Raw genomic sequence first — 25,939 nt, 5'->3', positions numbered from 1 at the left:
CATAGAGCAAGTTATCGAAAATTGCCTGAAGATGATGGCGGCGGCGAGTTTGGTGCGGAGTACCGAAGCTTCCTGTCCTGCAAGCGCCGTGGACATAGATGATTGGAAAGACATCGGTTAGAGACGCCAAGCAACAGACGAGATGCCTCGGCTCTCTGCCTTATTTCGATCGGGTTGCGGGGATACGCCGGGGAATATCCCGGTCAGATCGTCAATCTGCTCTTGCCTTTTGCAGCACCACGCGAAGTGCAGGACCCTTTCCAATGTTCCTTCCCAACCTAGCGGAAGGTGGACCGTGTTTCAAATGTCAAATGTCAAGTGTCAATTACGAACTCACCGTCAATATTGGGGCAATCATCGATGCCTACACATCCGGCCCAAGATGTACTTGGAGAGAACTGGCTAGTACACCCGTCCTAAGGCGGACGAATCGGTGTTAAGTAGGCGGCTAGCTCGCCGAGGTTCCCGCCCCCAGAATGACGCACGCCATGTAATACCTCACACACGACTCGGGCATTACCACATCCAGACAAGCTTAACTCTGTCGACAGCTACTGCAGTGGAGGTTTGCATTAGGGCGAGTGAGGCTTTTGCGGCTATTGCTTCCAACCGGCAGCATTACGAATCGTTGCGCCATTAGACTAGGCAAGATGAAAGGAGTGTATAAATGGATGCTTGACCCATACCTGCCAGACGGGCTGTCGTGCTTGTCTTTTTTGTACCAGGGTAGGCCGCTTTCTGTTTGACGCCTGGGATACTTAGACTTGGAAGTCCTCGCTTTTACCACTGCAACTGCACTGCATTGCTTTCCTCTGCATCCCGTCCACGAATATGCTTTACCTCGCAACAGCAGCAGCCCTAATGGGCGCGGTATACGCACAGAACTCATCGTTGCCTACTATCGACCTTGGCTATGAGATTTATCGGGCTTCGGGTTTCAATGTTTGTTTTCCATCCCAAAATAGCTCACATTCGCATCATAACACCCGAACCAGGATTCCGGTAACTTTTACAACTTCTCCAACATACGGTATGCAGCGCCGCCTGTCGGAAACTTGAGATTTGCACCCCCTCAAGCACCGGCGGTGAACAGATCGGCTGTTAACAATGGTGATGCCGCAAGGTACAGCATCCAACTAAGAAGGCTCAAAGCGGCTATACTGACAAACCTCAAGAATATGCCCACAGGCTAACCCTGCATGGAACGCTGTTGCGGCAAGGGCTTTGGCTAGAGAAGTCTTAGGTGTACCTCCTCTCAACATGACCTACACAGCGCCAGGAGCCAATGCCAGCAGTCCTATTCCTACACCTGATCCTCGCGAATCCGAAGATTGTCTATTTCTTGATGTGTTCGTGCCTGAAGACGTTCTAGACAACGTTGGCAAAGGTTATGGAGCTCCCGTACTTGTATGGATCTACGGAGGCGGATATACAGGTGGATCAAAGAACAACAACCCCGCCGGTCTGCTTGCTGCATCCGGCAACTCGACTAATGGCGACATCATCTACGTTGCATTGAACTACCGCCTAGGTGCAATGGGTTGGTCCAGCGGCCCTTCCTACAATGAAGAAGGCGGTGTCTCCAATCTGGGGTTGTATGACCAGCGATTTGCGCTTGAATGGGTCCAAGAGAACATTCACCTTTTCGGTGGCGACAAGAACCGAGTGAGTTGATACGTTTATGAAAAGCAGTGTGTAGCATAAACTGACCCTATCAAAAGGTCACGGTGTTTGGTGAAAGCGCTGGAGGTGGCTCAATCATGCACCAAATCACAGCCTACGGAGGTGCCAACGGCTCAGCGCCTTTCCAGCAAGCTGTACCTCAAAGTCCTGGATGGCAGCCTATGAACTCTGCAGATGCGCAAGAGGACACTTACCAGAAGTTTCTCAAGCTTGCCAACGCTACATCCCTTGCTGAGCTGCGCGCTTTGCCTTCCGAGGACATTATTCGCGCCAGTGCCCAGCAGGTCATCTTTGATTCCCAATATGGTGGGTTCTCGTATGGTCCAGTTGTAGATGGTCTATTTGTTCCGCTCCAACCTGGGCGACTCCTCGCTCAGGGCCGCTTCGACCAGGACGTCCGAGTCATGGTCGGCCACAACGCCAATGAAGGAGCTCTCTTCACGCCAGCCTTTATTCCGAACGACACCGTATTGGAATCCCAGCTCAGTGGCTCATTTGTCAACATTCCGAAAAAATCCCTCAACTACATCACCAAGACCCTGTACCCTCCGGTTTTCGATGGCACCTACGGCTACAAAAGTCAATTCGAGCGCGGCAGCCTCATCGTCGCTGAGGGGGTCTTTACTTGCAACACCGAATACCTCTCCAGAGCCTATGGAAACTCCACCTACTCTTACCTCTTTTCCGTGCCTCCGGCTATTCATGGCATGGATGTTCCTTACACTTACTTTCCGGGTGGAGCGGCTACTGAGCAAGTAGCTAATGTGACGGTTGCCGTTGCTCTGCAGAACTTCATCGCGAGCTTTGCGGAGACGGGCGTTCCAGATGCAAAGGGCGTGAAGCAATTTAACATGTACGGCGCAAACGCAAGGGTTATTGAGCTAGGTATCAAGGGTATCGAGGAAATCCGTGATTCCAACGCGAACGCCCGGTGTGCGTGGTGGCAGAAGGCGCTGTACTAGATGGATGTCGCTCCGAGAAAGAGCTAAACCTATGAAGTAATGTCAAATACATTTTTACCTTGACAAACCGCACATGCAGAGTTTCATCTTCTTCGCTGCGTGCTAATTTGCAAATTGTGATGTTGGATAATGCATTATGCAACGCGCAGGAGCTCGGGCCACGGCTAACGGAACCAGTCGACATGGCTGATCATAGCTACGTCATAGTACAGCTCTTGCACAAGCAGCTCTGTCCAACTCCCACATATGCTTTAAAGCCGTCTTTCGCACCAGCTTCTCGAAATACAAATTTCATCTCAATTGACCAATTGCCCATCTCCTCGATCTCCAAAACCAGAATCCCACACAACCACACTACCTACACAACCACATCCTCAAACAATCCAATCAACATGTTCCGCCAACAGATTGCCCGCCAGGCTCGTCTTTTCAGCACCACACCCGTTGCCCGCAAGAGCCCAGTAGAAGTCATCAAGGATGCCGCAAAGGCAGTCGACAAGACAATCTCAGGCGCCGCAGTAAAGGGCATTGAGAAGGGCGGTACGTAAAACCTTTCCCCTATTCCAACCACCATTCCTGATGCTCCTCTTCGCTCGCACAGCCGAGAACATGACGACATCATACGGTTCGCAGGCATCACTCTCACAATGATGAATGAACAAGGGCTAATTCAACATGTCACTGCAGAACAAGTCGCCGAGAAAGTCAAGGAAGTCACACCCGAGACCACCGGCCAAGCAAAGGGCCAGGCAAACGAGATGGCAGGCCAAGTCAAGGGAAAGGCGAATGAGGTTGCGGGCGAGGCCAAGGGAAAGGCGGCTGAGGTCAAGGGCGAGGCTAAGAGCAAGATGTAAAGACGTCACCAGGACGTGCGTGGGAAATGTTATGATGTATAATGACAAAGGAGGATAAACCATAGCGGTTTGGGGGAAGGAAAGACAATGGCTGAGTTTTACGGCCGATGCATTGCATGAATGAATGAAAGATTTTCAGAACTTCAATACTATGGTTTTTGTTGCGTGATGCTTGGCGTATTGGAAACAGAGATAGCTCTTCACAATCTCTAGCAATACCTATGCATATGAGCGACCCGATCCTTGGAGGGCCGTTGTTACCTCTGAAATCGCTGCCCTCCGTGCTTGTTCGCTCTATCTTTACCTCGATTACCTCGCTTGCCCATTACTCCCTGCCACGTCAACAAAAAAACATGTCTGGCCAAAAAGCAAACTTCACACATATCCCAAATAAGATAAGCGCGCCGGGCTGCGCTGTAACTGTGGTTGTGCATGCATATCAGGCATACTCATCAGTCGCCTAAATGTCTTTCAGAAGCACTGGCACCATCACCAAGAAGTAAAACACACATGTAGAAAAAGTAAAAAGCTTGGAGTTCTGGTCCTTGAAAAGCATTTCCTTGTCACGTCACCCATTTTTGCATCCCAAGCACGATTGCCATGGTTGCATAACCTACTTGGGTGTTTACAGATGAATGGGTAGAATGGTGGGGTTGTGTAATTGAGCGAGGAGAAGGAGGGAGAAGCAGAGCAAGGGGAATATTGTATACATCTTTCCATTCCATTCATCCATTCATCCACCTATTTGTATCAAAGGTTTTCATCTCAAGGAGAGTGTAGAAGAGAAAGAAAATACTAGCTAAGAAGTGAAGTGAAGCGAAGTGATCCGTATCTTTCTTTCCCATGTCTCATATCATCGTCTCTCTCCATCCTACGTGCAAACCCTGTGTCGACAGGGGAAAACGCCCATCATACACGGTATCTCCTTGCCTGTTTTAGTTTTACTCACAAGAACCACATGCCCATCTATATATTTGTTAGTAAAGCTCAGATAGTAACAGATAGGATCTAAGAACTTACACCACCCTTCCTTCCCGTAGTATCGTAAACATCATACGTAGACGCAGCAGGTGGTGGTGCATACCCACTCTTACTCGCACTTGCGCTCGTCTCAAACGTCGTTGGTGTGGGTGTCGGCATAGCGTTTGTGCTTGAGTCCACAGGCCACGAAGAAAACGTCGCATCTGTGTTTGTGGCCGAAGTAACGAGAGAGCTGGGTGTGAAGTGTGAGTAGCTTACACTGGACAAGCTGGCAGCCGTAGATGAGGTGTCGGTGGGTGCGGTGGAAGTGTCGACGGGGAAGGAAGTAGCTGTGGCGTCGGTGTTGGTGTCGGTGGCGGGTAAGCTGGGGCTGTAGTATGTGTATTCTGAAGAAGGGGCTGAGGTATTGGTGGGGATGGGGGTCGATGTGTCGATGGGGAATGAGGTGGCGGTTGCATCGGTGTTTGTGGTGAGGCCGGTTGTGGGTAGGAGGCTGCTGGGTATTGTGATCCAAGAGGACTCAGAGGTCTCCACAGGGATGCCTGCGCTTGATGTTGGTGTGACATTGGTGCTGGATTCACTTGTCGCGGAAGGTATGGGTGAGCTCTCAGAAGCGGGTGATGTTGCAGAAGTCTCAGCAGGGCTGGATGACGCGGGCGCTCCGGAGCTGGACTCGCTTGTGACAGAGGTTATTGGCGAGCTCTCAGATGCAGATGGTGTGGTGGTAGTCTCGACGGGGATTCCGGCGCTTGATGTTGGGATGACATCGGTGCTGGATTCGCTCGTAACTGAGGGTATGGGCGAGCTTTCAGAAGCGGACGGCGTAGCGGAAGTCTCAGCAGGGCTGGATGAGGGAGCTTCAGAGCTAGATTCGCTTGTAACAGAGGGCATGGGCAAGCTCTCAGAAGGGGATGGTGTGATGGAAGTCGAAACAGGAATGCCGGCGCTTGAGGTTGAGGAGATATCAGTGCTGGATTCGCTTGTAGCGGAGGGTAAAGGTGAGCTCTCGGAGGCGGATGGTATGGCGGAGGTTTCTCCAGGGCTGGACGACGAAGGAGCTTCGGAGCTGGCCGAAGGGGTCTCAGTGCCGGTCTCGCTGGCAGCGGAAGATGTAACCGGAATGGACTCTGTTCCTGTCGTCGCCATCTCTGAGCTAGAAGAGCTACCAGATGGTACTGGAGTCTCAGAAGATGTAACTGACTCACTGTCTGATGTCCCCGAGGGCGATGACGATGTCTCAGAAGGCAAAACCAGAGTGGTGCTCGGCAAAACCGGTTTCGAAGCTGAGGACTCTTCTGTAGGAATGGCCGAGCTGCTCGATACATCCGATGCTGTTGAAGATGCAGTCTCACTTGAGATGGTACCTGTTGATGGCGCATAAGATGAAGACTCTGAAGCTGTCGGTGTAGATGAAGTCTCGAAAGAGCTGAATGAGATGGTCCATGACCCTGACGGCATCGATGAGGCCGACTCGGTCTCAGAGGCACTGGTCTCAGAAGGACTTGTTTCAGTAGCAGTTGTCTCCGCGGCACTCGTCTCAGTAGCACTGCTCTCGGTAGCACTAGCAGGAACGCTGCTGCTTTCCGAAGAAGTTGCTGTGAAAGAGTCTGAGGTAGACTCCACACTGGACGCGCTACTAGCAGACGAAGTCTCTTCAGAAGAACTTGGGGTCTCCACTGCCGAAGATGATTCGGAGACAGTTCCTGTGAGTGTAGCTGAAGAAGACGCCTCTGAAGACGTAGCCGTAGCAGAGCTCAAAGAGAAGGAGAAAGTAACAGTTCTACTCCAAACGTGAGTCGAGGAAGAGGACCCTGAGCTCATCGATGATGTGCTAGCCACACTCGTTGACACGGAGTCATCTGTAGTAGAGGTTGGAGTTTCGACCGGTGATGAAGACCCCACAGAAGATAAGGTAACCGACGGAATTGTGGTAGTATCGAAGGTGGAGGAGGAACTCCCGAAGGCGTCACTGCTGGTCGATTCGGCAGGCGGGCTGTAGCCAGACGTCGTATCAGTCCAAGAAGTTGTATCGCTAGCGATAGAGGTCTCGGCAGGGCCGGTCTCAGTCTCAGTCGCTGTACCATTGGACGGCGATGAGGTAGTCACAGTAATCGCAGTGGTACTGACGATGCTAGAGGTAATGACAGTCATGTCTGAACTTGGGGCTTCAGAAGTAGCCGAAGGGATTGGAATGGAAGAACTTTCCGACGCCGTACTGTTGCTTCCAGCACTGGAGGTCAAGCTTGGCATCGAAGACACTGGGCCAGTACCTGAACTCCACATTGATGAAGTTGAGCCAGAGCTGTTGGCATAAGGGGCTGAAGTGTCGACGGGTGGGCCTACAGATGTGTAGGAGGTAGTTCCGGAAGTTAGAGGCCCAGTAGACAGAGGCACGGTCACAGAAGGAGAACTGCTACCGCTGCCCCAACTACTTTCTGTAGCATCCGTAGTGGACTCGGTGAGTGTGTTGTCACTTGATGGCATGTAAGCAGTGAAGGTCAAAAGTGGCACTTGGGACAAACTTACGGCACAGATGAGGGAATGAAGGTTGTAATGACCACGACACTGGTCACCAAGGATGTTGTCGACTCCGTGACCGTAGTGTTTACTATCAGAGAGGAGGAAGGAACGGAAGACACGTCTACAGATGACGAAACACCTGTCGAGAAGGAGATCCCGGTGCCGCTGGAATAGGTCGAAGACACGGTATCACCACTGCTACTGGGACTGGGAAATGGAGGAGAGATTGACGGTGGAGGAGCGTACTGGCGAGGGCGTACATGCTTCGCAAAGTTCGCTAAGAAGAGTATTAGCTAATTGTAGATGCATAGATATCCTGAAAGAGCTCAGTAGAACAAGAGGACCAGAGGCAATGAAGATCATAACTTACGCCGGTCTTTCACAGCGACAGTGAGCGCTAGAGAGGCCACAAACGGAATGTAGAAACTAAGCTTCATGACGGAATCTATGCCACAAGACACCTTGGGGTCTAAGAAATTAATGAGGGGCAGTGGTGGAAGAAACGAGAGAATGTGTCGAACAGACAACTGTAACGGGTATCTTGGGCGTTGAATGTATAGAAATGAGAATCTTATATGCAATCTCTTGGGTTTCACTACAATCGTATCCTGTTGTGATCCTAACAGTCGTGCCGCAGCAGATCAGTGACTCGGTTAGATGCAAGACACAGACATGCAGCACGGCATCTTGCTTCCCACCGGCGGTATCTGGATACCCACTCACTCGGGAAGCCTACTCTGTGGTGCAGGCGGCGTACGTGAGATGAAGCTGTCGTCTTTCCGGGTACGCGTATCGAGCTGAAGCACTCAAGCCTGCCATACCCTGAAGCTATCGTCATTATTGAGCAGGATTTGTGTTGTTTGCTTCACCCATGTCTGTTTATTTCATCATGGACCTGATCGTAAACAAGGCCAATTGGTGTATCAAAGGAGATTAACAACGTCACGCAGACGTTACTACTTGAATTTAGTCTAGGTAGGAGATGCGCGACATTAGAATGATTGACGGGTGCGAGCAGCGTACGGCAGCGAGGCTCCCCCGCTAGTCGTACAGGCTGGAGCGGAAGGAAGGAAACTCCCGACAAGACCAGGATGACTAACGACAAGTGTCCCATCCTACTGTTGTTGAGGTTGACGAAGTCGACACAGCCTGTTCTTCTGGGCATGGTGTCGTTGCGAGCCAATGGACTCGAGTCACTTCAGATTCAGGGGCGCTGGATGCGCTGTTACGCTTGAGCAAATTCGTATTTCATGTACATAGCGTGCTGCAGAAATCTACAATCAGTCAATAAAAGTGTCTAGTCGAAGCCCTACCAAGCCTTTCTGTTGAAAAAGCTTAGTCCTGCATGATTGGAGGCGTCGTCGGTGGCTGCGTGCTTGACTGCTTGGTCATGGCCTGCATTGGCCTCGCGCACAAAGCGGCCTGCCGTTTTCCTCGTTGATTTCACAAGCAAGGCCGACCGTTATGGCGATCTCAGCGCCGTCGGCCGCGGGCCTGGCAGTGTTTGTCAGAACGGGGATTTCTTGTGTCTGGACCCTTCCCGCCGCATCCACCCGTACGATGCCGACTCTCGAGCGATCTCGCAACGGAAGAATCCTGGATACATGCAGGTTAGGAACTCTGCTAAAACGCTGGCATCCTCCGAGTGAAGGGTTAGCGTCACGCACAGATGAGGGAACCAAGCTTGACCTTGGAAGTTCCAGGTGATGCGTCGCACCGGAAAGCCTATCATGGGACCAAGACACGGGAAACCACCAAACATCCAATGGTTGCGATGGCGTCTTCAGGTACTGTGATGCAGATTGGACGAAGCCTACTAGTATCAACGCGAACGACCGTCCGGAGCGGACAGATCGGCTGTGTCGTTGAGACATGGGAAGACCTGTACGAGGGTGCTGTACACGACGCTAGCGGCCCTTTAGTGCTATCACGTGTCCCGCCTACTGCTTCGGCCTCGCCGTCGCAAGATTAGGGCCACCTGGATAGAGGCATCCTTTACCGTGATGTAACCTGCTACGTGAGAAAGAGTAGTGTGTCTACCTGACATCCAATAGCAGGCTGTTCAGTTGCATGTTACGCTTCCGTCGACGGCCCGCCTGTTACCAAATGTTGTAAGACTGGCTACACAAACCCGATAGGCGTTTGCTTGTGTATTGCCACACGCTCTTGGTCCATGACTGTTTCTAGTTGGGAAATCTTCGAGGCATGTGCAAGTATGTACTGGAAGGTATATGTCATTAGGAAAGGATCAGTAGCAACACGTCATAGCTGTAGCAATGTAATAGAACAATGTTATTGAGCGTACGCAGCTGGTCTGCTATAATTATGTGTTATACAGCAATCTCTCAGCTTCGCAAATTGCTTGGAGGGGGGGTGTCGACATGGAGACGACGTGGAAGCGCCTGTGAACGAACACTCGTATCCTGAGCCGGCAAGCATTTTCGTTGCGCCCATAAGAATAAACCTTGCCCACAACGCCATCAGTCGTAACCTCGTAGACGACCCTATACAAAAGGTATCATAAGTGTGAAAGCAAAACCAAGACTAACAATCAAAACGAGGCAACAACAGCAGCGCACACGGTCATACAACAGACCGTGTGTAAAATCGCTTGCATCTTTGATAAGAATAGAAATAATCAGATGATATATATGGGGGACGCCTAATCCCAGTTGACAAAGCTATTGCCGTTGTCTTGATCGTTAAGGGAGTGATCATCGAAGGGCTGGGTAAACTCGCTGTCCTGGAAATAGGAGAAAGAATTATAATCATTACTTCCAGCGGTGAAGAATGTGTCGTTTGCAAAGAGGTTCTCTGTGACGACAGTGGAGACGGCCGGTGAGGTGGCGCCAGAAATGGGCTCGGTCTTCAGATTGAGACCCGACGACAAGGTTTGCGCGGAACCAGTGGCATTGTCCGACATGCTGCTGGTGCTTGATGTACGGGTGATCTTGTTGGGATTATACGTGTAGGTGGTAAAGGGCTGAGGAATATTCTCGCTGCCAGCCATGAGAGTGGCAGTGCGCGGGTCGTTGATATCAAGAGCCGATCCGATGAACTGCTGCGACTCAGGGGGCATTGAGAGAGTCAAAGGGTTGGTGTTGAGAGCCTGCGAGCTGAACGGGTAGTTCGCTGGGCTGCTCATCGTGTAAGATGACGAGGGCGTATTAGGGCCGCTCTGCACGCGCGAGACATCGTGCACTGAGCCTGCAGTTGGTGACGCAGTCTGCGGTGACAGAGACTGGCGGTTCTGCAAAGAATGAGCAGTAGGCGAACGCGACAGAGTAGGGCGCGTTGGTCGCTCTACCGACTGGTTCGGTTGCTGTTGGAAAGCTTGCGGCGGTAAAGACAGTCTGCGATTGAGCTCCTGCTGCGGCGTCGTGACACCAGCACTTGCCGGCTGGGCAGGAAGCTCGAACTGCGATGTGCCCTGGGGCAATTGAATAGAAAGAGCGCGTTGGTGAGCCTGGGACTGGGTGCGCTGGGGAATGTAGTAAGGCATCTGGCGGTATCCCTGGGGCGGCTGCGTGGTGGTGGGGCTGTACTGCTGCGTCTGCTGGAATCCCTGTGGCGAAGAAGGAGCGAACTGGTGAGGCTGGAGCATGGGCGTGTTCAGCCAGTTGTTCGGCTGGGGGAAAGAAGCGCCATTGGCCGGAAAGTGCTGACCAAACTGCTGATAGGCTGGGCCGGAGTTTTGATACTGCGACATGAACATGTTGCGCACGCCGTGCTGCGTGGCAATGTAGTCATGGAGCTTCTTGTTGAACATGACAGAGGAAGTGTGCAGATGAGCATTGAGTCGCTGATACTGAGTAGGCAGGTCATCATCCTCCTCTTCATACATTTCCTCGTTGATGACATCCTGTTCAGTCACGCGAAGGGCACGGCCAGTGCGCTTCTTGTGGATCTCAGAAGCTCTGCGCGCAGATTCAATGCGGGCCTCCAGACTACGGTCACTGCGGCGCGAGGCAGCAATGTAGGCACTAGATGGCATCAGCAAGACGTTTCATGCTCAAGTCGACAACGTGACTAACCGCTCCTGGTTCTCCTCGTGAGTGCGCTCCGTCTTGACAGGCCTCGCCGTGGTGAAAGCTCGACGTTCAGCAGGCATGATGGAGTTTTGGACAGCAGGTGGTATGTGTAGGAACTAGTGGTGTGGCAAATGGATGTGAGTGGCGGAGGGGTAGTTTGCAACACCAGAGTTTGGACAGTTCGAGGGGTACGTCTAGCAACGACTTCGACTGTGAGGGATGAGGGAAGGGAAGGGAAGGAGAGGGAAAACGGCGGGAGCGGGCGAGCAAAGTAAGTAAACGAAGGAGGGGAAAAGTGGCGACTGTCCAGGCGGGTACGGAAGTTGAGGGCGGCGTCAAGGGCCTAGAGATGGGCCGAAAAAGAGCGGAGGCTTGAACGCTCACGTACCGCGACAGGGTTCGGACAGCAGCAAGATAGGCGACGAGTGACGTTCTGCGCAGGAGTGCGGCCAAAAGTCGCCGCAGGAGCTGAGGATTGGTGTGATGATGGGGGAACTGCCACTGGGGTGTGAGCGATCGAGCGGCCTAAGTGGCTCCGATGGGCGCAGACGCTTGACGTGTGCGGGCCGGGCGAGGTTAGGCCAGGGTTGGGTGCTGGGTGGCGGGTGCTAGGGCGGCCCAAGACTGGCTATTGTTGTGATGGCAGTAAACAGCTTGTGCATGCATCGACACGGCTTTGGTTGCTGCCACTGCTAGAACCTGGACACCTGAGATCGGATGAGGGGTTTTGGGGGAGCGATGGTGGGAGAGGGCGGCTGCAGGTGCAAATCGAGGGCTTGCCCAGCATTATGTATGTGTTATAGCAGCAAGAAAAGAAGCAATGCAGGCTCGTGTGATTTGGAGCCCACACTCAAGTGCAAGTGCAAGGGAAGCGAGGCCAGCAATCCCCCCGTCCCCGCGGCCGCCTCAGGCAGCAGCACAGCCAACAACAGAGGGCGGGTCAGCATCCGACGCCCTCAAGCAGGGCCTTGTCGGCGAGCTTGAGCTCTCAGAGCTGTAGGGAGCTGGAGCTGCGTTTGAGGCTAGCCCGCTGCCAGGCTCAATAGCGGGCGCCGGCCGACGTATCATCCTCGCAAAAACACCACGCCCATAGGCCTTAGCCATCTGGCGATCGAGCACGCTAGCATCTCTGTGGCACTTGCCGCCGATAGACGAGCCGCGTGGATGAGAGTGAGAGACTCCGTCCGACGTTGTTTTGTCGTCGCCAGCTGCAGACGCTGTAAGACCACCACAACCCCATCCATCCGAGTCTGGACGGCCTAAAGTCAAAAAGTCCACGCCCTGCCTCACCGATTACTCAACACCAACCACACCGCCGACTTATAATTTCTCACTAACCGCTACTTGACTACCGACTGCCAGTGCAAACCCCGTGACATGTTGATGGGCCAAACGTGAAAACACATGCCCATGCCCACGTAAAGTGCGTGGCCCGTCCGCACACTCTCACTCTCGCTGCTGGAGGCGCATCCGTCGCGCTACCGTTGGCTTGTACCCGCTGCACCTCTCCGCTGACGGTGCTGCATGGCGCTGGACGGCTTGAACTCAGCCCTTGCCCTGCACGGTAAAATGTGCGACGAATGGTAGCCAACGTTGAAACACATTTCTTGGTCGCTAGGAAGGCTTGGGGCTGGTGGCCGCGTCCGCAACCTTTACCCCTTGCGACATGGCATGGGCGAAAGCAGCCAGCGGGTTTCCATTACCCAGCGAATCTCGTGCTCAGCAAATCTCATCCCCTGCGCCCTCCGCAACCGGGTCTGCCCTGGACAAACTGAACTTCACGATACGCGAGGTACACTTTGGGCCTAGCGCCGATCTGATCGATACCCTTCACACAAGCCCGAGGCCTCTGAAGCCGCTTGGGAACTCTACCGCCAGGTCGTGCGCGCCGATCTCTCAATACAACAGACCGCAGTCGCCGACTCCCTGGTTCCACAGCCTTTACTATTCTTCAAATCTTCCCCCTTGGCACCCAACTCAATCCCGAGTCAGCGGCGGCACCCAAAAACAAACCGCATGTCCATTCAACACCACGGCCCATGCACATGGTGCCGTTCCACTACTCCTTGCCGTGGGCCCATTCCAGGAAATTAACATGGTCTCGCCATTATTTGTCACTTGTGGCTTTCTTCCGCAAGACCCGGCTGCCCACCCACGTCATTTACCGCGTGTTTTGCTTCCACACCCGGCTTCCATTGGTGCCGTGCCCCACTATGCGTTCCCCTTGCCAGATCGCCGGGGCCTGTCAAGCGTCACGCAGCAACCAGTCCAAGCCCAACAATCCACAACCCCACCATACCCTTAAGATCTGAGATGAAATCTCTCCGTCGTCGATCACGTCGCTTCTCTAACCACCGGACGAGCTGTGGATGCTCGGTGCTTCACTGCACTTTCATCTACGATACATCCCACTGTTGACTAAACACCCTCCCAGCTTGACCCCCGTGCACGACGGACCCAGGCTTGACAGGGAGCGGGGCTACGCGCTGCAACACAAACTGCTCGTTTCCCATAGGGCTGCACATCCATCTGGAGCACGGTACTGCTTAATCTCGGTACTGGTACTCTAGTTCTGTGCCGGCTGACCGGCTGAAAGGCTGCTATACAGATCTGACTTTGTGCATTACCCGTCTTTAGGGACCAGCTCATATCTCCAGATCGTCGTTGGGTGACGCAGGATCCACGTTGCTCTCCGCGGGGACACAACCTATGCCTCGCATGAACCTCACCCGAGTGTGACGTCGTATATGATTGGCCACTGTCCATCTCAACCACATGGAAGATTATATGAACATGGTGCGCACACGCTTATCCCACCACGTATTTAGATGCATCATCTTGCATTCAGGGCGGACACAATAGTCCTTTTGTCTGAGGGCACGTTGCACAGCGGCTTTTCGTTGCCGCACCTCCAACAGCGGCCTCCCAGAAAGCGGTTCAAAGACGCAGTGATTACCATGGCATTCTGCCGATTCAGCATGGGAATTAAAGCGAGGCTGCAATGTCATCTGAACATGCAGTTCCTCGTGCCCTGCGAATGGGCGAGTCCAACATGAATGCGGCAAGTGGAGCGCTTACGTCGTACAGACGACATGCGCATCCTCTACTATACTATATGCGACTATACCAACATTACCATTACCGTGCTTGTGCTCCACGACGACTTGGCACCTCTAGAGTCTCATCACCCTAGGGCTTCCTACTAAACAATAGTCCTCTTACTACAGATTCTGATGATTGACGTGTCCCGCATTCTGCGGAACACGGCTGCTGACGACGCGCACCGCGCCTTAACTCCGGTGGACAGTGCCGCTCGGCTTCCCCAATCGTTCCCGGTTCTCCTATACTCAAAATGGAACGTCTCGAATTCCACGGCAAGCTTGGGAACAATCTACATGCCGTAATTGCGAAACGTGAAATAGCTTCGGTGCCGATAAGTACCTCGCGCTCCGCGGTATGCAATGAGTGCGGCACCATCCAAGCCTCGGACATCAACTCCTTGCCTATCAAAATACCTCCGCTCTCGCTCCTCATGTTATCTCATACGATTCATTCATGCACATGAAAACTATTCTGCAAAAGCTCGGGCTGACGTCGATGCTTTCAGTCCGCTGCCTTAGCTTGTCGCAGGCGCGGTTGCTAAGTTTTGGTGACCTGCAAAGCAATTAACTGTCAGCAGACCGGAGCGAGCTTCCTTCAACGGTCCAGCACCCAGAATTTGCTGAACCCATGCAGACCCACACCACTAGGACTGTTCCGTACCAGTGTTTCTCTCCGCCTGCCAACGGGCCTGAACCGTTGTCGAGATTGCAATACTGGCTTCCTGTTTTCGGCCCCCGCAGGGGGGGGGTTGGTTTGTCAAGCTTGCCACGAGATCGGCCGCACAGCCCCGCTATCGGGAGTAACTGCCTTAAAATCCGTTCAGGAACGATGCTTCCGGACCTAACACGAGATTTCGGCCTCTACACGGGCGAATTATGCTACTTCATAGACATCTGAACAGTCATCAGTCCAAGGCCAGCTGCTGCAAGGGCCTAGTAACATCTGCTACCTGACAAGCTCGCCAGGCGTCACCAAAAATTAGGTTCTAGTAGTTACCTCTAACAGACTAGCGTCGAACTGCAGCATCTGGTTCCGAGCTCACTCTCCGTGCGCCATTGCTGACTGCAGCGCCATGGACACCAGAAACCGAGCGTCGACAGAGTGAGCGTCGGCACGAATACGCGTTGAGCGGGGTGACCATCCATGGAAGCAAGGAACCGTTGAGGGGTCCAGGGGTCATCTGCCTCGGCGCTTTATCTCCTCTGTTGCACTTGCAGGCGCATTGCGTATGTACCTAGAAGTTCTGGGCTTTGTAACCTCAGACCACTGATTACTGACTAGCCACGCTTCTACCAGTACCTACCTTGAGCAGGTTACCATTGTGGGCTTCAGACGCCAATCGTTCGCACACACGGATGTTTTCAACACCGCGTAGATAGGCCAAGACAGCACATGCAGCTCGTATCGGGCCTATAGCTGCAACAAATACTCCGACTTCCGCGTAGCGGGACAATAGCACGCCAGTTGCTAGGATAGTTCCATACGTAAACACGGTAGTGTGGGATAAGAAAGAGCTTTTGACAGGATCCGACACGCTGGGTAAATCAGGAAGCAGGGCTTCGCGTCTCTACAAGCCACTATCCCGTCGTTCCACCATGTCAATGTGGATGACTAGCACCGGCTGTCATCCGCACATGCCCATATTAGTCGGGATCTTCTACGTTCCGTCGTTCATTGCCATTGCTTTGGAAAATTTGTCCTAGGAAGTGGTTTAAGGGCAAGCACAGCGACCATCTTAAGGGAGTTCGGCCTATATAATGGCGAAACACATACTTTTACAGGTAACTTCGCCTGTCAAATTGGAAAATTCATGGCGTCAAGTTCACGGCTCCCCACACGTCGGATTGCTCAACAATGTGAGCTAACTTCTGTCCTGCTCATTTAAACGAAGAAGATTGCGACTCGCGTACTTCGACATACTCGATCTCGATCTTTGTACTGTATCGCGCATCCCTCTGATTTAGCCGTCTTGAGTGCCCAAGTACCATGTGTCATGCCTTAGGAAAGAAGGAGATAATGATAAACAGACTAGAAGGCTCGGCCTAGAACGTGGTTATCTTGGTGCTCTGGCCCACACATGCGCAGTCGAAACGGTCTGGGGCTCTTCGGGCTAACTTTGAGCAGAGAAAGAAGCCGTTTGTAAACTTTATGGCGTGATCAGGCATAGCGTTTGGGGCGTCTCTGGAAATCACTCAATGGGGAGGTACCACCGTCCAGCATGGGGATGATGTACGGCATGGATCGCAAGGAATCCGACGATGGCCTATGCTTGACACGCTAGCATCTTGTCTCTTTCTGGATGTCGATTCTAGCACGCTTCGGGTTATTAGAAACGAATATCGCGACGGCACTCAAAAACCGGACACATGTCGGCACTACCGCTTGCGTTTACAGCAGAGTTCTGACGAGGTGGTTGCGATGTGATGGTTGTGGAGACCATGTATAATCTTCTGCTGGTGGTGGTGTTGTATATTAAACTGGTCAGTATAGCTAAATTTTCGAATTTCACATTTCCAGTTTCTTTTCGTAGGTTTTGTTGTGTAGTCCAATTTTCTTCACAGTCTGTTTCTACGAATAAATGTCCTTGAATGTTTCTTTATAGGTAATACCAGAAAGTGTGCACATCACCAGCCGCTACTCAGATGTCTTCACTAGCCACTGCAGTTCAACTATGAAATTTTCCTCTTGGGGGCGCACCGTACGCAATGCTGTGGATATAGTGCTCTGCATAAAGTTGTAGATGATGCAGGCATCTTCTGTTGTACTGATTGCCAACTCGGTCTGGATATGGAAAGAGCAAACGCAGGCCCTGCCACAGCTTCTTCGCACCTCCCACCGCCTACGTCATCTTGTCACTGTTCTACAAGGCATCCAATTGGGCTGCTCCAGTAACAAGTCTGTTGATGCGTGACAGAAGGACGTGAGAGGCTACCTGCATCTGAGTCGTTGAACTCACAATCTGTATGGGCGAGACGGTAATACAGATGCTCTTGCTTTGATGTCACAACAACGCGTTCGCGCCCCACTCACAATCGCGCCTTCACTTTCACTTCTTGCCTCCCAGCCAGTCTGCTACCTGCCACCGGAGCAGATTTTGGCCGTGCTTGCAAACACTGCCTGCACCCAATATAAACAACTTTTCCGCACAGCTACCAGCTCTTCTCTCCCAACACACACATCCCACCCACCGCTTCATCATCTCTGCAGCTGCATCAATTCAAAGCAAACATTTTCAATCCAGCTCTACTCAACTGCCATCTCCACTTGCAAAGCAAAATTACCGCTATCAACATGTTCGGCTATAAGCTCTTCGCTTTCGCCGCGCTTGCGCTGGCTGTTGTCGCCACGGAGTGTAAGTAAACATGTCCATTGAGCGGGATTGCATACGAAACACAGATCTTCCCTATCTGGCGGTCACGGCGTACCCGCTTTGACATTGATCGTTTTTGTGAAACCCATATCCACATCAGTGGTCACTATACTCCAATGTATACGTAACACAAAGCTAACATTGTCTCACAGCGTGTGCTCCCATCACTGTTACCGCTACCGTCACCGACTGCAACTGCAGCACCAAGCCTGGAGAGCCCGCTCCCACCTCCTCAGTTTCAGTTGGCCTGCCCGGTACCACGAGTGTTGTCCAGTTTTTTCCAGAACAGCCAACTTCAGGTGCTGCTCCCTCGGGTCCTGGTGCCGTCTCGACTGCCTCCGCATCTGCTACCGTCGTCGTTCCCCCTGCCTCTGAGTCTGGTGCCCCTGTCTCTCAGTCCGGCGCTCCTCAGTCGTCAGAAGCTTCCGCTACTACCACGGTCGAGGTTCCGTTGTCCTCAGGCGCGCCTAGTGAGCCTGAGCCAAACACCGTCTCGACCGCCGCAGCCGCTCTCGCAACACCTCTCGGTATGGGCTCGTTCGTCGCCATGGGCGCCGCAGCCTTGGCTGTGGTCGTCTAATCTCTTTGTACACGTCGTCCCCATGTCACTGTTTGAGATGACACCGTGGAAGAGTATACAAGGATGAACAAAGGCAAAGGGTGATTGGAGGAAAGGTTAATAGGGAATGGCTTGTGCATGCCGTCTCCATGTCACTGTATGAGGTGGCACTATGATCGTTTCGGGTCATGTTATGCGACAAATAATGATAACTCCGAGAATATGGGTTGCTCTACTGAGTATGTAGCTAATGATAGATCCCGATTCCCATGCATAAACACATACATGCGCGCATTGTAGACTGCAACAACAGTTAACCATATCCTATCGACTCCAGCAAATCCTACTTATATTCCTACACCATCATGAGCAGTCGCTTCCTCTCATACTACCCGGCCTGCTTGAACTTGACCCTCAACGCATCAATCTCTCTCTGAAACTTCTCCATATCATCAAGAATATTGCTGGAATCGCTTCTCGCCTCTATGCCCATACTTTCCTTTCCCCCACCACTACTATTCACACCAGCATTTTCATCACCACTACTACCCAGCCTCTTCTCAATCTCCTCGTTTGGTGAGTATAGGGCATATTCATTCTCCGCCTTTTCATCCACAGTCGCATAACTGCGGCGATCGCTAGCCACGCTCGTGCGTCTGATCTCTGTGCTGCTACGACGATACTCTGTGCTCGTTCGCCGACTCTCAGTGGGTGATGAGGAAGAGGGGACGTAAGGGCGTGGTTGGTCGAGGCTAGAGCGGTTAGATTGGCGGCGGCGTGGTGGCGGAGGGGGTGGCATTGTGCTGCCTGTGCTTCCACCCGAAACATTGCGGGGTGCTCTTCGCGTCGAGGAGATGGAGGAGGAGCGGTGGATGCTGGGTGCAGGCGAGGGGGGTTCAGACTCTTGAGTGGATTGACGAGGTGATGGAATAGTTTCTGGAACAGATCTTGGTGTGCGGATGGAGGCTGCACGTTGGGGAAGTTCGGTGCTGGAGGAGTTGGCACTTGAGTCACCGAGGTTTGCTAATCGAGCTCCCCTACGAGAGGGTGGTGGCGCAGGTGGTGATCTGGCTCCTGCTCCTGGACTGTGATCGTAGTTACTTGGAACCGGACTCTGTAGGCCGTCGACTGAGTGTTGTGAGGATATTGTGAGATTGGAACTGCTTCGTGCTCTGCTTCCGGTTGTGGACGTCTTGAGTTGACTTTGTCTCCGAGCCAAAGGTACAGGAGGAGGCGTCTTTTTCGGCCTTGTCTGACCTTGTGATGTCGTAGGTGAGTCTCCCTGCGTTGGCCGTATTGGAGGTGACTGGATTGGAGTAGTTTCCTGCGTATTGATACGGGGCGACTGCGGAATAGCCGGCGCAGGTGGAAGCGGCTTACTTGTGTCTGAGCTATCTGCTCTGCGAATAACTGGAGGAAATGCAGGCTCAGTAGCTGTGAAACTGTCGAACGAAACTATCTGTGGTTGTCTTTGCGTGACGAGCTTGCCATGGCGATGCTTTGGTGTAGGCGGGGGCTTCTTTTTGCCCTTGTTTGCTTCAGACACGACCCCCATACGATCGTCCTCGTCTGATTCTAGCGTATCAACTGATGTCTGTGGAGACTCATCATGTATCTCTTGGGGGTGCTCAAAGATTGATTGTCGCGATATCGACGAGGTATCTGTGCTGCTGCTACTTTCCAAATGTGCGCCACCTGCGCTCGTAGGCTGCGCGGACGAACCGGAAGGACGCCGAGTCGGTCTGCCAGTCAGAAGCAGATTCTTGAAGCTCTCCACATCTAGAGATGCCCTATTGTTGCCTGGTGACGGCCTTTGGGCGCTCTTCCGTTCTTCGGTGGCGCCTTCCTTCTCTTGCGATTCTAGAGATGCCAGTGTTTTCGCAAACGGGTTTGGCGGCACCCTACCCGGAGATAGAGCTGCCTGCGGCCGATTGTGTAATGAACTCGAGTTCGGCAGTATGTCTGCTGTAGCCATGGCGTCATTCCCCACGACTTGCGCATTCGCTTCGCTCGCGGTGATTGAATTGTTGGCAAAGCCGGCAGGTGTTACGGGAGGCGGAGGGCTCGAGAGTGGCCCTTGGCTCGATCGCTTAGCCATGAGCTCGTTCAGCGTCACATCTTCATGGCCGAAGTCCGGATGCGGTGAGATGGTCGTAGTCGGAGATACTATGCGGACGGACTTCTTTGTCTTTGGCGGCGGCGAGGCGGCATTTTCGAGCACTGTAAGACAATTACTCCTTCATTCATTGCCAGCAGACGCAGCAAGGCAAGGCGAGGGAATACCATAGTCGCTCTCCCCCCTGCGAGCCTTGGGCACGCTGATATCGGTGTTGATGAAGGAAGCCTGCGGGATGGACGGGGGCTGATGGAAGGCTTGGGAGGTGCGAAAAGGGTTCCCGGACGACATGATGGTGTTAAAAACAATGCATTATTCTATGTACATGAAGAAGCACGCGCAAAGTGGTGGTAAAGGAGCAGCGCAGGAAAGATGATGCTGCTTATGGTCGGCTCTGCAAGTCAACCATCCCCGACATGCAGGTGCTGGCGATCGCGGGACAGCGAACAGACCCCACTATACCGCCTACAGCGCCTTGGAACTGCCCTGCCAATCGACATGCACACTGTCATTAGAAAAATACATAGCGCATCGCTGCCAGCTATCTGACGCCGACTTATTGAATTTCTGGTAGCCTTTGTCAATGACTCGGCACATGTCATCTCAGCACAGCGAAAGCTACAACTTGCTCACAGTAGCCAGCAAAACAAGCTTTCGTATCAGCGGAGCCTTGGGCATCATAGCATTAGTCCATGTATACATGCCATCCGGCTTGGCTACTGAACCACTTGCGCGCCAGATTCCCTCCACTCTCCGTCGGCTGGCTGAACGCAACCTTGGCCTTATCAATCTTGAATCCGTATAAGAAATCGGAGCTAGCGCAGTCTAGCAGCCTCGTCGCAATGCCCTTCTTCCGATGCTGGTTCGATGTCCATATGCGGGAGATGCCTAGGATAGCCGGAGCCGACTGGTTACTAATGGAGATTGAGGAGCTTTGCCCAGACGGAGCGGCTGGTTCAAGGACCGAATAGGCCTCCCATATCCGCTCTGCTAAACATGCCCCTATGCACTTGTTGCCCTGGAAATACAGGTAGACTTTGAATCGATCAAACAGGGGTAAAGCGCCTTCGTCTTTTGCTACTATGTCTGTCTTTGCGGGTTTGGTTTCTCTCTCCGAACTAGACACCATGGCTGCATTGTTGGTCTGACTCCAGAGCTCTTCGTCTGATATAGGCACAGCTGCAAGCTCCGTAGTCACAACTTTGAGCACGTCACCCGCCCGGTTGCGCAGTGCCAGCCCATCTTTGCGCCCGACAACAGCAATGAAGCTTCCACCTCCGCCGCTCCATACTTCGTTTTTTCTGAACCGTTCAATAACTGCCTTTGTGAAGTCCACACCCCCAAGATTCATCGCGTGGAACTTCTTGTGTAGCGCCGCATCCTCCGCATTGGAGGGTATGTATTGCATTCCACAAGTTTTGCACGTTTTCCGCGTCTCTGAAGCTAGATCTAGCTGCATTTGCACCATGTGCTTCTTCTTGGGTCCTGCCTTGGGTGATGTTTGAGCATTGTCGCTTCGTTCCAATAGCGGCTGTTCCGCAAGTGTCTTTGGTTTAGCTTGTTTCTTGAAAATCGAGAACACGGGTCGTCTCTTCTGAGGGCGCGGAGGAGAGCTGCGCGGCGTTGGGGACGATGGGGGACTAGACCGTGGCGGTTCGTCTGAGAAGATTGCGGGCGAGTCTTTCGGGCTTGATGGTGGTGGTGTAGAGAATTCGCGTGTGGGAGACGAAATATTGAGGGTTTGCGCATTGGTCGATGATTCTACAGTTGCAGTCTCGATGCTTTGTGATTTATCTTCGACGCGTCTTCGCTTAGTCGGCGGTTCTTCATTGTATAGTGGGCGTTTAGTTTGTCGCGAGTAGGTACGAACAACTTTCCTTAGGGCTGTCAGCTTTGGGAAACAGACGCAAGGGCATAAACCTACTTTGCTACAAAGGACGCCATGAATTCGTCGTTGATTGCGATGGAAGAATGTCTCGTGGTGACATGCCCATGGGGAACACGCGCTTTAGCGCGCTGCGCTAGTGCATGCCCCGCGACGTCACCCCTCTTCCTTTTCACTGGCGGCTCTCCATGGCTGATCCGGAGTGGGTTCAGCTCTTGGTCATATCTTGCTTACGGAAGTTATGCTGCCTCTCCCTCAACGACATGAGTTAGCTGCCTTATCGTAAGAGTCAAACCACGTACAGATCAGGAAGGTGCGACTGCTTCGCCCCATGTAATGGTGGCGCAATAAATGCAGCGCGCACTCGCTGCCATTGGGTCAACAGGCGTGAGTCAGACAATATCGTGAGAGTATAAGCAGCCGTAGTTCCAGTAAACATAATTTGACTATCGACTGACTCCCTTGCGACGAATGTACACAACCAGCATGGCCAGTCAAACAACCCCGGTGAATCCAGCGGCCATGGAGTCCCAGCTCGAGATCACGAACAAACAAAAGGATCAGACACTTCCCTCACCTATCATGACAACATCGCGCCTTATCATTCGACCAATGTGCCTTGAGGACGCCCCATGGACTTCTCTGCATGCAAACGACCCCCTCGTCACCAAATACATGGCCCTCTCTTTCCCAAATCCCTACACACTCCAGAGCGCCGAGACATGGATTAGGGTGAATATGGTACGTCCATATCAAGAACACTTTGTCGTCTGTGAAGTCTCTTCCCCCGACGTCGTGATTGGCGGTATCGGCCTCAAGCCCGGAGTGGATGTCAGTGTGCATACCGCCGAGCTCGGTTTCTGGATTGGCCGAGCACACTGGGGAAAAGGATATACGACAGAAGTACTGAGAGCATTTACAAAGTGACCTTTACAAACTGGGAGAAGAACGGCCAGAAAGTGACCAGACTGTGGGGTCGTGTGATGGGAGGAAATATGGCAAGCATGCGATGCTTTGAGAAGTGTGGGTATGTACACGAGGGTGTATGGAAGGACCATTGCGAAAAGTATGTAGAGGTGATGGACTTGCACTTTTTCGGATTAACGAGATCAGACTCGGAGAAGACAATGAACGAGGGTTTCGGAATCCATTGAATGTAGCGCATAGAAGGCTTATCCATCATTCCAAGCTCAACAGTGTAATCACGCATTGCTGCGGCTTGAAGATAGAGCAGGAACCGAGTGATCATAGTCCTGGCCTGGCAAGATATGCCTGCAATTGCATGAGCAATATTTCGACTGGTACGTTGTGTCTCGCCCTCTTTATCACCACACAGCCCTCATCTGCATACCTGCTACCGGCAATCATCGCTTTCGCCTTGTCTTCTCCAAGTAAGTCGACCAAGCTATACACGGCTACCTTCTGGCCTCGCCAGACTGTGGTAGGAAAGTGGAGCTCCGGAAACTGTAGGCGAGTTTGTAGTTTGGGAACCATAGGACCGGAGTACCACAGAGGCGGTGTGTGGGTGACTTCCAGAGCAGTGTGAGGATCTAGCTTTGCTGCAAAGCTCTTAGCAAAGTAACGTGACCACTTATCTAGTTCGGCTGTAATGTTATGGGCTTGAACAACAAGATCATCGATCGGTGTGCGAAGCGAGCGGAATACGAGTACACAAGAAACGTCCTTGATGGCTTCAATGTCTTCAGTCCGCGGACTTGCAACGGGTATCAGGCGCCCCGGGAAGCCAAAGTTCCAGCTCAGCTTCCCTGCAAGTTTCTTTTGCAGCATGTCTAGTACCAAGTCTGCCATGTCCTCCCGCCAAACCATTTTTTTGAGCTTGTGAGCGCTGAGCTTCTCCGCCATACGTGAATATATGGCTTTTTCCCATTCCTTCTTCTTGCCTAGATGCGCAGTGACCAGGTGTCTGCCGACAAAGCGGAACGGCGGCCCGAGGTATTTCTGATCCGTCGTCAACGAGACTGGAAGGAGCCACGGGTCCTGGGTTTCGGGGTGCGGGCGGGCGTGAAGAGTCATCATGAAAGTGGTAGGAAGCAGAATGAGGGTTGCGCGACACTGGCGGATAGGTGTTGCCAATGCGTGGGCTAAGCAATCAGCGTCGTGCTTCGTACAGATACCTAGCATATATATACATACCGAATGGATTCTCCCATAGCCTCTTCTGGAACGGGGTGAAGTTGGGCAGACTTGGCTTTGCTTTCGGCTGTATAAAGCGCGACTTCTCCTCCAACACTACTGGATCCAGAAATGGCGATAGTGGCAGTTGCTTGGCCTGCTCGTCCTTGCGGACGCGAAACGTCTGGTGATCATCTTCGCGCGTGGGACCCAGATCGTTACCCCTCAGAATGCGACCTGGGATATGCGTCGAGGAAAAGCGGCATTGGAAGCGCACAAAAGCTCTAGCCGGCCTTGAGCATGACTCCAGGCGGTGAGTCCATTGACTTGGCATGAGGCGAGACAAGGAAAAGAAACGCAGTAGCATATGCAGGAATGGGTGCTGCTGAACTTTCGCCATGTTAACTAACGTCGGACCTCCGGCTTGGCGCCCCGTCACGACTATTCAGGTACCTTCCAAGATGCCCGCGTCCGCACCTGTGTCCGCACCTGTCGGAACGCGACATTCACCAAGCAAAACGTCTTACCAGGCGGATACAGAGCCCAGATTCAGCTGATCTGAGTGTCTTTGTCATAGCGGAGACTATTAACATACATTGCCCACGCTCATTTCTCCAAATGAATGGTCTGAGGACCTCCACCCCTCACACTATGGCGACACTATTCCGGCGATGCACCAGACCAGCCACGTTGCGAATCATACCGTCTGGCGGCTTACGAAGGCAATTCGGATTCCAGCCACCGGACCGAGAAGCACCTCGGGCGCTGTCACTGCCCATACCCTACGTGACCGAGACGACTGTAGGCCATTGTATGCTCCTCACTACGTAGACAGTATCTGACTTGTTAGGGCGGAGGCTGGAAAACATCTGACATCTTCTCCCGTCTCCTCCAGGAGCGTATCATTTGCCTGAATGGCGAAGTCGACGACTTCATGTCCGCTAATGCCGTCGCACAACTGCTCTTCCTTGAAGCCGACAACCCAGAGAAACCTATATCCATGTATATAAACAGCCCCGGTGGCAGCGTCAGCGCTGGTCTAGCCATCTACGATACCATGAACTACATCAAAAGCCCTGTTAGCACCATATGCATGGGAATTGCTGCGTCGATGGGGTCACTATTGCTCGCTGGCGGCGCCGAAGGGCAGCGGTATATTCTACCACATGCGCGAGTCATGATACACCAGCCGAGCGGCGGATATAGAGGCAAGGCTAGCGACATCGCAGATCACGCAAAGGAGATCCTGAGGATAAGGGACAAGCTGAACCGCATCTATCAATCGCACCTCACAACGAAACGGTCGCTGGAGGAGATTGAGAAATATATGGAACGCGACTACTACATGGATGCGCAAGAGGCAGTCGAATTTGGTATCGTGGATAAGATATTGGAAAAGAGGGAGATTTCGGCCAAGGAGGATGAGAAAAAGTAGTACTGTCGATAGTCAGGGACATGTGTAAAATGTGCGAATGCGTAAGGCAGAAGTCGATGCATCGTCCGGGCTGGTGGCTGGCTACGAACATGAGGGAGGCTATCATCAATCGTATAACGACTGGCTGCCCACAACAATCAGCGCATACGGTATACTGTATGGCTCAGCTGCAAACACAATGGGTGGACTGCCTATTTGTCCGGCTAGCCACTTGTATGTCCACTCTCAAGCCCGGCGCAGTGTTAAAATGTGGAATTGGTTGGCTCCGAACAGCCTGTTAGTATTGGTTGGTCTACTGCTGTCGTCAA

General features: G+C 52.7%; 15 protein-coding genes across 15 annotated transcripts; 9 read left to right on the top strand and 6 right to left on the bottom strand.

Annotated features, from left to right (window-relative positions):
- Positions 1-831: 831 nt before the first annotated feature.
- Positions 832-2,645, top strand: PtrM4_049160 (PnbA, Carboxylesterase type B; the record flags this gene model as incomplete). The annotated part of the gene is made up of 4 exons (XM_001936731.1): positions 832-942; positions 996-1,123; positions 1,176-1,665; positions 1,722-2,645. The coding sequence occupies 4 exons, from the start codon at positions 832-834 to the stop codon at positions 2,643-2,645; spliced, it is 1,653 nt and encodes a 550-aa protein (XP_001936766.1).
- A 392-nt stretch (positions 2,646-3,037) lies between these two features.
- PtrM4_049150 (CsbD multi-domain protein) lies at positions 3,038-3,499 on the top strand (the record flags this gene model as incomplete). Its single annotated transcript, XM_001936730.2, has 2 exons — positions 3,038-3,185; positions 3,333-3,499. 2 exons carry the CDS (start codon positions 3,038-3,040, stop codon positions 3,497-3,499), a joined length of 315 nt encoding a protein of 104 aa, XP_001936765.1.
- Positions 3,500-4,444: 945 nt separating this feature from the next.
- On the bottom strand, positions 4,445-4,639 carry PtrM4_049140 (uncharacterized protein; the record flags this gene model as incomplete). The annotated part of the gene is made up of 2 exons (XM_001936729.2): positions 4,445-4,465; positions 4,520-4,639. 2 exons carry the CDS (start codon positions 4,637-4,639, stop codon positions 4,445-4,447), a joined length of 141 nt encoding a protein of 46 aa, XP_001936764.2.
- A 379-nt stretch (positions 4,640-5,018) lies between these two features.
- Positions 5,019-5,861, top strand: PtrM4_049130 (Herpes-BLLF1 multi-domain protein; the record flags this gene model as incomplete). The annotated part of the gene is made up of 1 exon (XM_066104803.1): positions 5,019-5,861. The coding sequence occupies one exon, from the start codon at positions 5,019-5,021 to the stop codon at positions 5,859-5,861; it is 843 nt and encodes a 280-aa protein (XP_065959367.1).
- Positions 5,862-5,915: 54 nt separating this feature from the next.
- PtrM4_049120 (uncharacterized protein) lies at positions 5,916-6,275 on the top strand (the record flags this gene model as incomplete). Its single annotated transcript, XM_066104802.1, has 1 exon — positions 5,916-6,275. The coding sequence occupies one exon, from the start codon at positions 5,916-5,918 to the stop codon at positions 6,273-6,275; it is 360 nt and encodes a 119-aa protein (XP_065959366.1).
- Positions 6,276-6,608: 333 nt separating this feature from the next.
- Positions 6,609-6,794, top strand: PtrM4_049110 (uncharacterized protein; the record flags this gene model as incomplete). Its single annotated transcript, XM_066104801.1, has 1 exon — positions 6,609-6,794. The coding sequence occupies one exon, from the start codon at positions 6,609-6,611 to the stop codon at positions 6,792-6,794; it is 186 nt and encodes a 61-aa protein (XP_065959365.1).
- A 163-nt stretch (positions 6,795-6,957) lies between these two features.
- On the top strand, positions 6,958-7,174 carry PtrM4_049100 (uncharacterized protein; the record flags this gene model as incomplete). Its single annotated transcript, XM_066104800.1, has 2 exons — positions 6,958-6,964; positions 7,014-7,174. 2 exons carry the CDS (start codon positions 6,958-6,960, stop codon positions 7,172-7,174), a joined length of 168 nt encoding a protein of 55 aa, XP_065959364.1.
- Positions 7,175-9,662: 2,488 nt separating this feature from the next.
- Positions 9,663-11,111, bottom strand: PtrM4_049090 (DUF1421 multi-domain protein; the record flags this gene model as incomplete). The annotated part of the gene is made up of 2 exons (XM_066104799.1): positions 9,663-10,983; positions 11,035-11,111. The coding sequence occupies 2 exons, from the start codon at positions 11,109-11,111 to the stop codon at positions 9,663-9,665; spliced, it is 1,398 nt and encodes a 465-aa protein (XP_065959363.1).
- Positions 11,112-17,424: 6,313 nt separating this feature from the next.
- Positions 17,425-18,083, top strand: PtrM4_049080 (Atrophin-1 multi-domain protein; the record flags this gene model as incomplete). The annotated part of the gene is made up of 2 exons (XM_001936724.1): positions 17,425-17,485; positions 17,656-18,083. 2 exons carry the CDS (start codon positions 17,425-17,427, stop codon positions 18,081-18,083), a joined length of 489 nt encoding a protein of 162 aa, XP_001936759.1.
- A 367-nt stretch (positions 18,084-18,450) lies between these two features.
- PtrM4_049070 (Atrophin-1 multi-domain protein) lies at positions 18,451-20,160 on the bottom strand (the record flags this gene model as incomplete). Its single annotated transcript, XM_001936723.2, has 1 exon — positions 18,451-20,160. One exon carries the CDS (start codon positions 20,158-20,160, stop codon positions 18,451-18,453), a length of 1,710 nt encoding a protein of 569 aa, XP_001936758.2.
- Positions 20,161-20,301: 141 nt separating this feature from the next.
- PtrM4_049060 (uncharacterized protein) lies at positions 20,302-20,469 on the bottom strand (the record flags this gene model as incomplete). Its single annotated transcript, XM_066104798.1, has 1 exon — positions 20,302-20,469. The coding sequence occupies one exon, from the start codon at positions 20,467-20,469 to the stop codon at positions 20,302-20,304; it is 168 nt and encodes a 55-aa protein (XP_065959362.1).
- A 394-nt stretch (positions 20,470-20,863) lies between these two features.
- Positions 20,864-22,122, bottom strand: PtrM4_049050 (Acetyltransf-13 multi-domain protein; the record flags this gene model as incomplete). Its single annotated transcript, XM_066104797.1, has 2 exons — positions 20,864-22,055; positions 22,103-22,122. 2 exons carry the CDS (start codon positions 22,120-22,122, stop codon positions 20,864-20,866), a joined length of 1,212 nt encoding a protein of 403 aa, XP_065959361.1.
- A 427-nt stretch (positions 22,123-22,549) lies between these two features.
- PtrM4_049040 (GCN5-related N-acetyltransferase) lies at positions 22,550-22,990 on the top strand (the record flags this gene model as incomplete). Its single annotated transcript, XM_066104796.1, has 1 exon — positions 22,550-22,990. The coding sequence occupies one exon, from the start codon at positions 22,550-22,552 to the stop codon at positions 22,988-22,990; it is 441 nt and encodes a 146-aa protein (XP_065959360.1).
- Positions 22,991-23,308: 318 nt separating this feature from the next.
- PtrM4_049030 (uncharacterized protein) lies at positions 23,309-24,530 on the bottom strand (the record flags this gene model as incomplete). The annotated part of the gene is made up of 2 exons (XM_066104795.1): positions 23,309-24,165; positions 24,218-24,530. 2 exons carry the CDS (start codon positions 24,528-24,530, stop codon positions 23,309-23,311), a joined length of 1,170 nt encoding a protein of 389 aa, XP_065959359.1.
- Positions 24,531-24,847: 317 nt separating this feature from the next.
- Positions 24,848-25,631, top strand: PtrM4_049020 (ClpP, Protease subunit ATP-dependent Clp protease; the record flags this gene model as incomplete). The annotated part of the gene is made up of 2 exons (XM_001936721.2): positions 24,848-24,997; positions 25,047-25,631. 2 exons carry the CDS (start codon positions 24,848-24,850, stop codon positions 25,629-25,631), a joined length of 735 nt encoding a protein of 244 aa, XP_001936756.1.
- Positions 25,632-25,939: the final 308 nt, after the last annotated feature.

Source organism: Pyrenophora tritici-repentis, chromosome 10 (genome assembly GCF_003171515.1).
Source record: "Pyrenophora tritici-repentis strain M4 chromosome 10, whole genome shotgun sequence".
Lineage (NCBI taxonomy): Eukaryota > Fungi > Ascomycota > Dothideomycetes > Pleosporales > Pleosporaceae > Pyrenophora > Pyrenophora tritici-repentis.
Note: the sequence above shows the minus strand (reverse complement) of the source record. Positions and strands in the feature narration are given on the sequence as shown.